General features: G+C 41.5%; 1 protein-coding gene across 1 annotated transcript; it reads right to left on the reverse strand.

Annotated features, from left to right (window-relative positions):
* Positions 1-3,044: 3,044 nt before the first annotated feature.
* agr2 (anterior gradient 2) lies at positions 3,045-5,320 on the reverse strand (the record flags this gene model as incomplete). The annotated part of the gene is made up of 7 exons (XM_079258873.1): positions 3,045-3,094; positions 3,186-3,269; positions 4,643-4,706; positions 4,783-4,859; positions 4,939-4,991; positions 5,069-5,132; positions 5,212-5,320. 7 exons carry the CDS (start codon positions 5,318-5,320, stop codon positions 3,045-3,047), a joined length of 501 nt encoding a protein of 166 aa, XP_079114999.1.
* Between the last annotated feature and the right edge of the window lie 7,892 nt (positions 5,321-13,212).

Raw genomic sequence — 13,212 nt, forward strand, 5'->3', positions numbered from 1 at the left:
GATCTGGTGGCGGTACAATCTGGTGGTGGTACGATCTGGTTGGGGTACGATCTGGTGAGGGTATGATCTGGTGGGGGTATGATCTGGTGGGGGTGCGAACTGGTGGCGGTAAAATCTGGTGGTGGCACATTCTGGCTGGGGTACAATCTGAGGCGGTACGATCTGGTTCAGGTACGGTCTGGTGGGAGTAAGATCAGGTGGGAGTATGATCTGGTGGGAATATGATCCAGTGGTGGTACGAACTGGTGGGGGTACGATCTGGTGGCGTTACGATCTGGTTGGGGTACGATCTGGTTGGGGTACGATCTGGTGGGGGTATGATCTGGTGGCGGTACAATCTGGTGGTGGTACGATCTGGTTGGGGTACGATCTGGTGAGGGTATGATCTGGTGGGGGTATGATCTGGTGGGGGTGCGAACTGGTGGCGGTAAAATCTGGTGGTGGCACATTCTGGCTGGGGTACAATCTGAGGCTGTACGATCTGGTTCAGGTACGGTCTGGTGGGAGTAAGATCAGGTGGGAGTATGATCTGGTGGGAATATGATCCAGTGGTGGTACGAACTGGTGGGGGTACGATCTGGTGGCAATATGATCTGGTTGGGGTACGATTTGGTGGGGATACAATCTGGTGGGAATACGATCTAGTGGCGGTACGATCTAGTGGGAGTACGATCTGGTGGCGGTACGATCTGGTGGCGGTATGATCTGGTGGCGGTATGATCTGGTTGGAGTACGATCTGTTGGCGTTACGATCTGGTGGCGGTACGATCTGGTGGCGGTACGATCTGTTGGCAGTACAATCTAGTGGGGGTATGATCTGGTGGCGGTACGATCTGGTGGCTGTATGATCTGGTGGCGGTACAATCTGGTGGCGGTATGATCTGGTGGCTGTATGATCTGGTGGCGGTACAATCTGGTGGCGGTATGATCTGGTGGCTGTATGATCTGGTGGCGGTACAATCTGGTGGCGGTACGATCTGGTGGTGGTACGATCTAGTGGGGGTATGATCTAGTGGCGGTACAATCTAGTGTCGGTACGATCTAGTGGCGGTACGATCTAGTGGCGGTACGATCTAGTGGCGGTACGATCTGGTGGGAGTACGATCTGGTGGCGGTATGATCTGGTTAGGGTACGATCTGGTGGGGGTACGATCTGGTGGGGATACGATCTGGTGGCGGTACGATCTGGTGGCGGTACGATCTGTTGGCAGTACGATCTGTTGGCAGTACGATCTAGTGGGGGTATGATCTGGTGGCGGTACGATCTAGTGGGGGTACGATCTAGTGGGGGTACGATCTAGTGGCGGTACGATCTAGTGTCGGTACGATCTAGTGGTGGTACGATCTAGTGGCGGTACGATCTAGTGGCGGTACGATCTAGTGGCGGTACGATCTGGTGGCGTAACGATCTAATGGTGGTACGATCTAATGGTGGTACGATCTAGTGGTGGTACGATCTAGTGGTGGTACGATCTAGTGGCGGTACGATCTGGTGGCGGTTTGATCTGGTGGGGATACAATGAGTAAAAAACCTTTTTAACAGCAGTGTAAGTTCAGAGAAAGTTTCTGTTAATGATCCCATGATCCTTTCGAGTCAGCTAATGTGATCTGAGAGTGGGTGTTGCCATGGCAACAGACTCACCAGATTCTGATATGTGACTTCCAGTCAGATTCACATAAACTGTCAGGGATGACACAAACATAGACATCATATATACATAGACACCTTATTGAGCCCTGGAGAGTGAATAAGCGTCGCCGCCATATTGGATGTGTCTCCGCTTTCGAGTCTTGCTGCAGAGTCAGCGTGTTTTCCCCACTCTTTTTTGATGAACAAAGCGTAAATATAACACAAACAAAACATTTTTCTACATAATTGCTTGATGAATAAGGTTAACACAGTGAATAATCTACTAAATGCCAATCATACATTTTACTCCAATGAGGTGTTTATGGAAAAATATGACACTGATGCTTAACAGAGAGAGTTTTACATGGTAGCATAATTACCTCCACCAAGGAGGTTATGGTTTTACTGGCTTTATCTGTTTGTGTTTAAGATAACTAAAGTTATGGACGAATATTCATGAAATTTTCAGGACTTGATGGAAACGTGAAAAGGAAGAACTGATTTAATGTTGGTGGTGATCTGGATCACCGTTTGGATCCAGGAACTTTTTAAAGGCCTTGGTGGAGGTTTTTTGCTCTCAGAGTGTTTTTCTGAGTAACTTCTGAATTGCACAGTTTTGATCCAATACTTTATTTTCAAACTTTGTGCAACTGTATCTCTAATTTGATAAATCAATAAGTGTAAAAAAGGAAAAAGTCCACCGTAGTCAAGAGTAAACCAGCCACTATTCCCGTATTTTGTTCCGCATACGATTGCAATAACCGGCGAAATATTGAAAGTAGATTGTGTGGAATTACATTTCACATGACCAGATATTTAGCCAGATAAAAAATAGAGAGATAAATCCAAATGCATCAATAAACAGACATGTTAGTATCAAATTCATTTATACATTTATTTATATTAGCTATAGTAGCTACCTTATGTCTTAGTTAAATAGCATTACAAACATATTTTAGCCTAAAAGCCCGTTGTTTTTAATGTTTTACAGTGATCCGTATCATAACAATATCTCTGCCCTTTGTAACAAACCAAACTGTGAGAAAAATCAGGTGAAAATTGGTGAATTTATGGTTGTGGTTGGACCTACAGCTTACAAATAAATGCATTGGAGGCACACGGAGACCCATCCAAGATGGCGGCGTGATGAGACATCAGCTCGTAGAAGCAGCATGATACTAAGCGGTGTCTATGTATATATGATGTCTACGGACACACACCTACTGTGTGTTTCATGTTTAATAAAACCACAAGAGCAGATTTCACCAGGTGTGTATTTATTCAGACAGGTAAACAACCAACAGAGGATCAGAAGTCCGGTTGGAGGGGAGGGAGGGGAGGTTCAGGTGAAGCTTCCAGTGCTCAGTTTTCCGTGTAAACGTCCGGACATGTGGTCGAAGTTCTGGCTCAGTCCTCACAGCTCGGACTTCAGGAGCTTCTTTGCTTTCTTCAGGTTGCTGACCACTGGGGGAGAGACGGGAATCTTAAAACCCACAAGCATCAACACACACACACACACACACACACACTCACACAGCAGGTCTGCAGCACTCACACAAGGCAATGTCACTTGGTTCATAGGCGTACAGGCGGTTGGCATAGCGACCGTTGATGTCCGCCCTCACTGTCATGGAGGGGTCTGTAGAGAGACAGGAAGGTCAAACATCACCTGAACCAGAACAGAACCAGACCTGGATCATTTCAGCGCTCCAGATTATCTAAACCATTCAGACCCTCCCAGTTCCAGTTCACATGCTCCCCTTTCTGTCAGCTTAATTTCCTGCACCTTCATGTCTGATTTATCATTAAGTGGAGCAAAACTTTAGTAAATGATTAAGGAAAAATGAAAGAAACCTTTCCGTGTTGCTTTTTTCTTGCTTAACTCTGCAGGTGTTGCTACTGGGAGAAGCAAACTGGTGGAGCCAGAGTCAGTCTGAGTCCAGTCAACCTGCTTGTGTAGGAATGTTATTAAACCCAAAGGCTTCAGACAAGTGAAAAAAATCTTAAAACAAGTCTTGAAAAGTTTGTTCCAGGTCCGTTATTTATGCTTTTACTGCCCCTGTCAGTGTTTTATCTCTAGTTTGACGTTTGTCTAATCAATAGAAAATCTCCCAACATGAATCAGTCAGAGATGATTAATCATTTCAGCATGTTTTTAACAGTAGCAGATTAAAAGCAACTGTTTAGTTCAGAGGAATCACCATCATCATCACCATCATCACCATCATCATCATCATCATCATCATCAAGCACTGTTTAGTTCAACCAAAAGAATCTCAGCCAGGATGCTTCAGTATGTTTTTTTTTTACCTCATGATAGTTTTAAGAGATTTCTACGGTGGCTGGGAAGTGTAAAACAAATTAAAATGTCTAAAAACCAATTTCAAAATTAAAAAACAAAATTACATTTTGAAAACCAATTCACAATATGAAAAACAAATTTCAATTTCAAAAACCAAGTTTAAATTTAAAAAAACAAATTCAAATTTTTTTTAAAAATTCCTTTTTAGTAAACAAATATACATTTTTTTAAAAAAATTATATTTCAAGACACATTTTTACATATGTAAGAATAATATACTTTTTTAAAAAACAAATTTATATTTCAGGACACATTTCTACATTTTTTGGAAACAAATATGCATTTTAGAAAACAAAATAAAATTAAGAAAACAAATTCCTGTTTAAGGAAACAAATTTATATTTCAGGAAACACTTTCAAGAGAGCCGTGATAATCTACATTTTTACAAATCCCGAAACAAATTAACAAATTAACAAAATAACAAATTAACGATCGGCTGTTTGGCACTTCCCAGCTACCGTAGAATTTCTCACTTAGCTAAGAAATGTTTCATTTGAAGTTTCAGGAGATCTCAGTGTCATTATCTTCCTGCCCTGGCAGATTATTCCCTCAGATTATTATGAATCTTCTCTCTTTGAGACACATAAATTTCCTTTATGAACAGTTTTGCAGTATTTTAACCTGAACCTGGACAGAGGAGACGACTTACCGACAAACAGGATCCGGGGGACATACTGTCCATCTGGAGACAGATGTTTGTCTGTGGTTTCATACTGCAGGGAGGCACAAACAGAACATGTGACGATCCAGAACTTCCCCGGTGAAATCCAGCTGTGCCGTTTGACCTACCACCAGGTTGAGGACAATGAAGTCCTCATCCAGGATTTTCTGGAGCTGGTCATCCTCAGAGAACACCTTCTTCAGCGCTGCAGGAGAAACGTGGGACGTGTGAGCCAACGGCGGCTTTCCAAACAGGTCCAGCAGGTTTTTTCATGCGTAACTCACCTTGGCTGTGCGGGCAGTCCTCCAAGTGAAACAGGACCATCAGCGGCTTGTTCCTGGAACACAAACCAGCTTCATTTAGTCATCTCCTCGGCCTGAGTCCTCTCCAAACCCACATTTTACTGCTCCTCACCTGGACCGTGACCAGTACAGACCCTCCTCATACGTCTGAGCCCAGATCAGCTGATCCCCCCACCCTGCAGGGACACAGACAGCGTTTAAGTCAGACCTGCATGAAGCTTCTGCAGCGCAGAGGTGCAGCTGGTCCTCACCCACCTCGGGACAGGGTCTGTGGGTTCCTCCTCCCAGTCTTTGGGGTGTATTTGGCAAAGGTGGAGGACACAGCTGCCAGGACCAGGAAGACAGAAAGCACGGCTCTGATCATGTTTGGGTTCTGATGGGAACACAGGCAGGTGAGAGGAAGTGACATCATCAAACAGGTTAGATCAAACTGAAAGCACATCTGGATCTGCTCCAACACGTAAAGATCCGAACCGCCAGAACCTGAACCGTTGCAACACCTAGTGAAGGAAAACCAGTCTGCACTGGTTTTTCTGGACACCAGTGCAGAACCTGAACCTGAACCTTCAGGTCAACATGAGAAACTGAATCCTGGACAAAGTCTCTGCAGGTCTGCAGCTTACCTGTTCCTGACTGCTCATGTGAGACCAGGTGGACCGCAGCTCCAGGAACTGCTGTGACTCAGACCTCACCTGTCCCGGTTTTAAACACCTCCTCCCCCACCCCCTCCCACGCTGAGCTGGAATTCCTCCGTGACGTCTGACGTGTTGTTTGCAGACCAAACCTGAGATTTCCGTGTGCTTTCTCTGAGACATCCTGCTGCTCACAGCGCCGCTGGAAACAGTGAAAAATACCAATAAAAACATTTAAAACAGGATTCAGACTCTTTTCCAGGGAAATAATCTGCAGGAAGATAATTACAGCTAGAAGGAAGAAACTAGTGGTGAAAGTCCATTCCAAGTCCTAAAAGTCTTAAAACCAGAAAGACAGAATACGATTATTCCCTCTCGATGTAAGAATTCCTATTAAAAGCTTTTTTTATTAAAATAATACAAAGTTTTTACATTAAATGAAGTGAATATAATGGACTGGATCTTGCTCTCTGGCAGGAGCTACTGGTCCTTTCAAACTGGGACAAATAGAGTGAAAGAAGAAATTATTCAACCATCCTTGTTTTCCAACATTCCCATTTCATTTTAATGATCATTTCCAATAAAGGAACATTTTTGGGAACACAAGAGAGGTCTAATGCATGCACCTATGCTTGACATCTGCACAGTAACTTTTACCTAATTCAGCTTGTAATTATTTTAATATAATTTATGATTTTATTATGATTTTATTTGTATTTTCTTTTATGCTTTTTTCTGTAATGCTTTTAATGTTTCATGTGAAGCACTTGTACATGAAAGGTTCTGTACAAATTAACTTGCCATGCCTATTCATTCCCTGTGACTGGATATTCAGACTTTCTTTCCTTTGGATGTAAGAAGTTACGTGTAAGTGACGGATGCCATTTACACGTTTATGTATGAACTGCTTGTCCTTTTCTATGCTTATAATTACCAAACTTGTTTATATGGAGCTTTACAACAACCCACAGGGTGTCGGTGTGTTTCACACAGGATAAAACATCACTGACACACACATGCTGCGTTGAAACAAACAAAACAAGAAGATGTGTTACTAGAAGGACGAAAACACCTGAAGCCATGAAAACATGAGCTTAGAAAAAAAACAGTGTTTTAGTATCATTTTCATTCATTCTTATTTTACTAAAACTAAATTTACATGTACTGCAGTTCTGTTCAATGTTTTGTAATTTTCACTGAATCCATGTTATCTCATGCTGGCAGTCCGCAGCGTGCAAGGAGGACAGACGGCAATGAGACATCTTTCTCCAGCGGTCCTGATGAGGACAGATCTCCAGGTACCGTTTCCTCGCAGCACTGCCAAGTCAGATACACAAACCTGAAGCTAGTTTTTCTTATTTAGGGAGGGGTTGTGTGTGTGTGTGCATAAGTGTGAAATAGTTTTGTATGTTGTAAAGCATCTGTATGAAAAGGTCTATATAAATAAAGTTTGATTTGATTTGATTTATAAGAAAGAAACACTTAAGATTTCCTGAAATAAGAGGAAATTTCCAGTAAAACACTTGTTTCACGTCCTTTATTAAGTATAAACAACACAAAACTGTCCCATCTGGGCGGATTTTTAGTTTCTCTTGTTTTTCCTCGAGGTGAGGAAGAAACAGTGACAGAAGCATTTACACGACAGGACAGTTAGCAGTGTGTGAAATGGTGCTGGGGGCTTACAAACTAATAAACAGTGACCCAGTGAGGCTATTTTATTCCACAGTTTTAGGATTAATTACCTAAGAAATAAAATGCATGATTAATCATTTTCAGAAAGACTTTCCAGCTGAACATAAGGTTGTAAATTTTGGCCGGTTTCATGAATCACCCACTTTGAGCTTCATTTACTGATTTCTTGACCAGAACAATCCTCATCTTCCTCACCAGTTTGAGTACATGGCAGTTTGGCTCAGACTCCCAGTGCTGACTGGTCCTTACATGATTGGCTCAGCACACAAAGGTGCAGCTCTGATGGAGACGGATCCAAACATCCAGCTGGAAAACAAAGACAGTTTCAGCTTCTCTCTGCAGAGACGCTGGAAGCGGACTTAACCCAGCCAGCCGTGTGTTCACTGTGTGAAAGGCAGCTTTGTTCAGGTTCAGGTTCAGATCCGCCCCGCACCCACATCTCCTCTAAAAGCCAGGAAAACAAGTCCCATTTCTGAATCCTGTCACTTTATTCTTCACGTGTGATCAGATTTTTAGGGGAAATCTGAGAAAGAGAGATGTTTCAGCTTCACTGAGCTCAGAGAGGAGACAGTTTCATGATAAATTATGTATGAGATAAAGTCATCAAAAAAAAAAAAAGTTTAATCTTAAATCTTTAATGTCGTTTAATCTGCATAGAGAGACCGATCTCTCTTCCATGCAGGACCGAGAGGGTCAGAACATCCTTCATTCCAGCCGCACTCAGACTGTTTAATATCAATCTTTAATTTAATCTATCTATCTATCTATCTATCTATCTATCTATCTATCTATCTATCTATCTATCTATCTATCTATCTATCTATCTATCTATCTATCTATCTTTCTAAATGTGGAACAAATAGAATGAAAAATAAATACAATGAACTCTGACGTGTCTGAAAACTTTTGGGAGGAGTCAGTTGTAAATAAGCCCCGCCCCTTTTTGCCTTTTCAGCGCCTCAGTGACTTCCTGTCAACATCTTCCGTTGTATGCAGATATGAATACACACGTTAATACTTAAACACACATACAGACTCAGTGATGTGTAAGAGAACCAGAGTAAATATAAAAGTAAATTTTTAAATGGTGATTTCTTTTTTCTTTTAAGAACATAGAAGATGGATCTAAAACCAGTCTGGTTCTGTGTTAAACATGAAACCGGTTGCTCCTCTCAGCATTCATGTATTGCAGATTATTGTCCTGCTGAATAACCAAAATATGCTTATGGGGGGTCAGAGGTAATTTTATGTCTGGGAATGCGTGTCTATGCTAATTGTGCTGAAAATACCAACAGTGCAGCTGATTCCACCATTAAATGTGGCCAGATCAAACGGACCAATAAATACTATTAACTCTAATAAAACATACATACTTCAACCATTAGAATTGTAATTAATTTTATATACAAATAGCTTAAAATAGAAGCATTCATGTCATTTTCAGACAATAATGTGAGAGAAAGTTAAAGCAATGGCATATTAACTTTTGAAAACGTGTCAAATTGACCCGAAGACAACGGAATTGTTAGAACTCTGTGTTTCTGATCCATTTTAATGCAACAGCGACATTTATTATGCACATTCCTGGAGCTGCTTTTGTCCTGCAGTGTCATGAAAAACCACTTTATAGACTTTTTTCCAGTCCAAGAGCTTCACTTTACAGCAGTATTTCGTTTTGCAGCACCACAACACACGGCAGCCGCTGGCTGTTTGAAACGTCACCCTGACTGAATTATCAATGAAACGTAAGAGTTAGACTGGAACTGCCATCAGATACAGTAAAGACTTTTTTAGTATATTTTACTCTTCTTGCAATTAATAAATACACATATTTTTGCTTGCTTTTGCTTAAACCAGATATATTTGGGGGATGCCGTGTAACCTTTTGCCACTAGGGGCGCTAAACTTTCCACAGCCCACATGACATGTCTAAAACAGCCTCCATCCAGTCACATTTACATAAATAAAACAATCATTTACAAGAATTTCCCCAAAATAATGATCATAAATGATGGTATTTAGTATCAAATGAAGAAGTAAGTTTGGCACAACTCATGTCAATATCTTATTGTTATAAAAACGTTAGCATTAGCCGTTAGCTTATCAACAGTACTGCTTCCTGTTGAACAGCATATAAAAACCATGAAACTAAACCAGGTCAGTTGCTAAAATTCAATCACTTCTTCAATATTTACATGAATTATAGGAAATATATTTATTGCCTGGAAACCAGCCGAACTAGCATAAAATGTTCAGGGAGTCATGTTAGCTTAGGTCTGCTACCAATTAGTTTCAACTAGCCACATTTAGCTTCTACTAAACAGTAAAATAAAGACACATACGTATACTGCAACAATCTGCAGCTCATCAGGTGCTTACTGTCATTGTTCTGGATAAATGTTGCTGAAAGATGTGAAAAAGTTCATCACATTTTGCTACATTTGCACAACAAGCAAAGAGCTAACTTAGCAGTCTGCTAACACTAAGGCAAACGGAGAGTGTTTTACATCCACACTGTTCTTACGTTTCTTACTTCAGCCATAACAAACTTTGTTTGGAAGAGGAGGAACAAGTGGCAGAACCCAGAGCCCTCTGTGTTTTTGTAAGGGGGACCTCAAAGCAAAGCACTTCAGGTCACATGATGCCATAAGAGACGGATCCGCTCCATCAAATTTGGGGGGCAGTCCCCTCGGAGCGCCGACACACATCAAGGTCAGTAAACTGACCCCAGAAATCATCCAGTATCGCTCACATTAAGCTAATGTTTGGTCAAAAGTTACACGGTATTCCTTTAAAGTAGTTTGTACCCAACAATTTGATTAATCAATGATCGAATCAATAGAATACCTGATCGTCTCAATAATCATGTGCTGCAGGAACATATTCTGAACTCCTGGTTTTTGAAGAGAGCAGCCCCCTCAAACACTGTATGTTGACCCCTGATATTATCCATTATTACTGGGTCAAACGTTACTTTTAATGATTTAATCCTGCAGATTTATCTGTCTTTTGCTTCCATAAATCCCACATAAATGTGTCTAATCATGAATCCATACAGATGAATAGATCATTTATCTGATTGCAGGATCAAAATATCCAAATCATAAATGATCAGTAGTTTTTAAAATCATAAGGTTTGGGAAGTTCCTCTAAGCTCCAGGTAAACACCACACCTGAGGCTGGAAACACATCTAAGCTTGAGATTCCTTCAATGTTCAGCAGAATGTAATGATCTAAGTTATCATTAATGAGGGTTTCTGCATCATAGCAACTTTTCACAGAAAATCTTCAGAGCTGAGATGTTTACTTTAATCCTCAACGATCAGGAAGAACAAATATCCAGAAAATAAACACACTGAGGCATTAGACACATACATCCAGTTTATTTTAGAGTAGAGTACACAGAAGGGACCAGTGCTGATGATGAACCTCCGTGAAGACAATAAGTAGAAACATCCATACATGACACTTCTCCACAGGAAGTAAACTGCTAAACTGGTTTATGTAAAAAACAAAACAAGAATGGCTTCTATCGTAAAGAGGTCATACATCCAATTCACCACAGCTGGATTCCAGGTCCTGGTCCTAAAACCATGTGGTTTGGATCTCAGACCAGGACTTGGTCCATCTGAGAGAGGTGGACCCGCAGAGTGTGTGTGTGTTTGAACCCTGCTGTGTTGTTGATGGTGTGTATCCACAGCGGTTTGCTGATGCACCAGGATTCAGGTATCTTTCTATTAATTCTCCTTCCATTCTACTGAAGTTTATCCATAAACCAATGAGTCGGTCTTCTCTTTGGGACCTGAAACCTCTGTACTGCAGGACGTTTAGAAGAAGACCCAGCTGTGTGGCCTGTTTTCCCTCAAACAGGCAACACTTCGGTGATTCTTCCTCCTGACGAAAAGCCAAGCCAAAAGAAGTACGAACAACTTTTATTGAGTTTAAATCGCATGATTCAGCTTTGTATAATCATATAATGGTGGAAGGAGGTGGAGTGTCTACACCAGGGGTCTGCAAGCCATTTTTACCATCGGATCCACATAATAAACACGTTTTAGAGCCTAAATGACTTTTAACTTAGAAAAAAACCAAACAGTTGCTTTTAATGTGTCATGACGGAAGAACCTGCCAAACCGGTGCAGCATCACTGTTGGCATGCCGACATAAAGACGCTCTCTGCTCAGTATCATCCACATCGTTCCAGTCACAGATGATTAAATCTGCTGGCGCCAGATCAGCTTGCTGAGGCAAGAAGTTTTGTTGTCATTTTAACGTTCCTGGCCTTGATGCTCTTTCAGGAGAGAATGACATGTTTGCATTTTACTAAAGTTCAGGAATAGATCATCCAGGATTGCAACAAAACTCGCAGCAGAAGTGGAAATCAGAGGCTTGATTCACTTCTTCAGGATATGTTTGCACTGTTCAGCTTTGCACAGACATTCAGGTGTTGCTTTTTTGTTCTTCTTCAGCTCTGTTGGTTTCAGCAGTTTGTTTAGGAAATGTCTTCTAACGTTAAGGTTTTAGTTGCTCGCTCATATTGTTATCCAGCATCATCCTAACACGTGTAAAAAGTCTTTCCACGCAGTATTGTGCTTATTTTCATCTGAAGCCCGTCAGGATGACCTGAAGACCTGTATGCAGGTCGCAGACCTCTGATCCACACCAACACCTGCCTGTTCCTGTGTCTATATGATATATGATTCCACTGATTGATCATTCAGCATATATTTGTTGTGATATTTCATGAATGAGCTCTGTGAGCACTTTCCCAAACTTCTCTCACACGGTTGCAGATAGACATTAACATGAACTTGCAGATAGACGTTTACATGAACACACAGAGCTGGTGGACATTCTGGCACTGTAGAGATGTAGAAAAATAAAGAATATAGACAGATATGAGCAGTTTTTTCTGTCAAATTTAACCTTTTCTTCCTTTGTTCTGCCTCCTGTCTGAAATGACATGTATACAATAAATTAAATTTATCTTGTAGATAAAAAAACAAAACAACCAGTAGGTCTGGATAAGTTGGGAAAAGATTAATATAGCGTTTATTAAAGTAAGACATGTCAAAAAGCGAGGAAATGAAGTGGGTCCCTCATCTGACAGAGTTCTGAAGGGGTTCTGACCTCATGGTCAGAGAGGGATCCTGTTAAACTGGTGTTTCTGCAAAACCTGCGTAAGGTGATAAGAGTGTCACCATCCTCGGAGCACCATGAGACACGGCTTCCTTCCATCTGTTCCACGCCTACGTCTCCCCATCTATTGACTGAATCCCTTCTAGGGGTCGGGTCACCCAAATGATCGAGTGTAAGCTCAGACAGCACAGCCCAGAGCGGTACTGGCTGTACAGTCTGGCTCTGTACAGCCCAGAGCTCACACACAGGCACAAAATTAGTGATGCTGATCCCGTTAGAAGAGAGATGTAAGTGTGGCGCTTCTTTAACCCTGGTAATATTTCACCGGGGTTACGCAAGAGAGAGCAGATAAAAGAGGAAAGATACAATGTAAACATTTCACTACTACAGGGGCTTTATGTGTCATTTAAATCTGAAGAATTACAGTAAAAGTGTCAGAATCGAGATACATTTCACTGTCAATAAATTCCCCTGGATCACAGCAGGAAATGTAAATATTACCACCTCCTAAAAGAAAACCACATTTCGTTCAGTGAAAACAACATTGCAGCTCACTTCATGTAGGAAAGAGTCTGATGAGGAGATGTTCCACAGTACAAGGTAAAAGCTCAACCTGAGCAGTTTTCCAGGTGTTTAATGAAGGTGTATCCAGGTAAATGTGTCAGGAAGCCATCCGCCCATGATGAAGATGGACACCTCTGTCAATGGTCAGAGTCGGGAGAATACAGGGAGAGACCACACATGAGGGTCCAGGAGGAAATGAAGCCCAGGATATTATATAACCTCCTTTGTC

This window comes from Telmatherina bonti, assembly GCF_933228915.1.
Source record: "Telmatherina bonti genome assembly, chromosome: 19".
Taxonomy (NCBI): Eukaryota; Metazoa; Chordata; class Actinopteri; order Atheriniformes; family Telmatherinidae; genus Telmatherina; species Telmatherina bonti.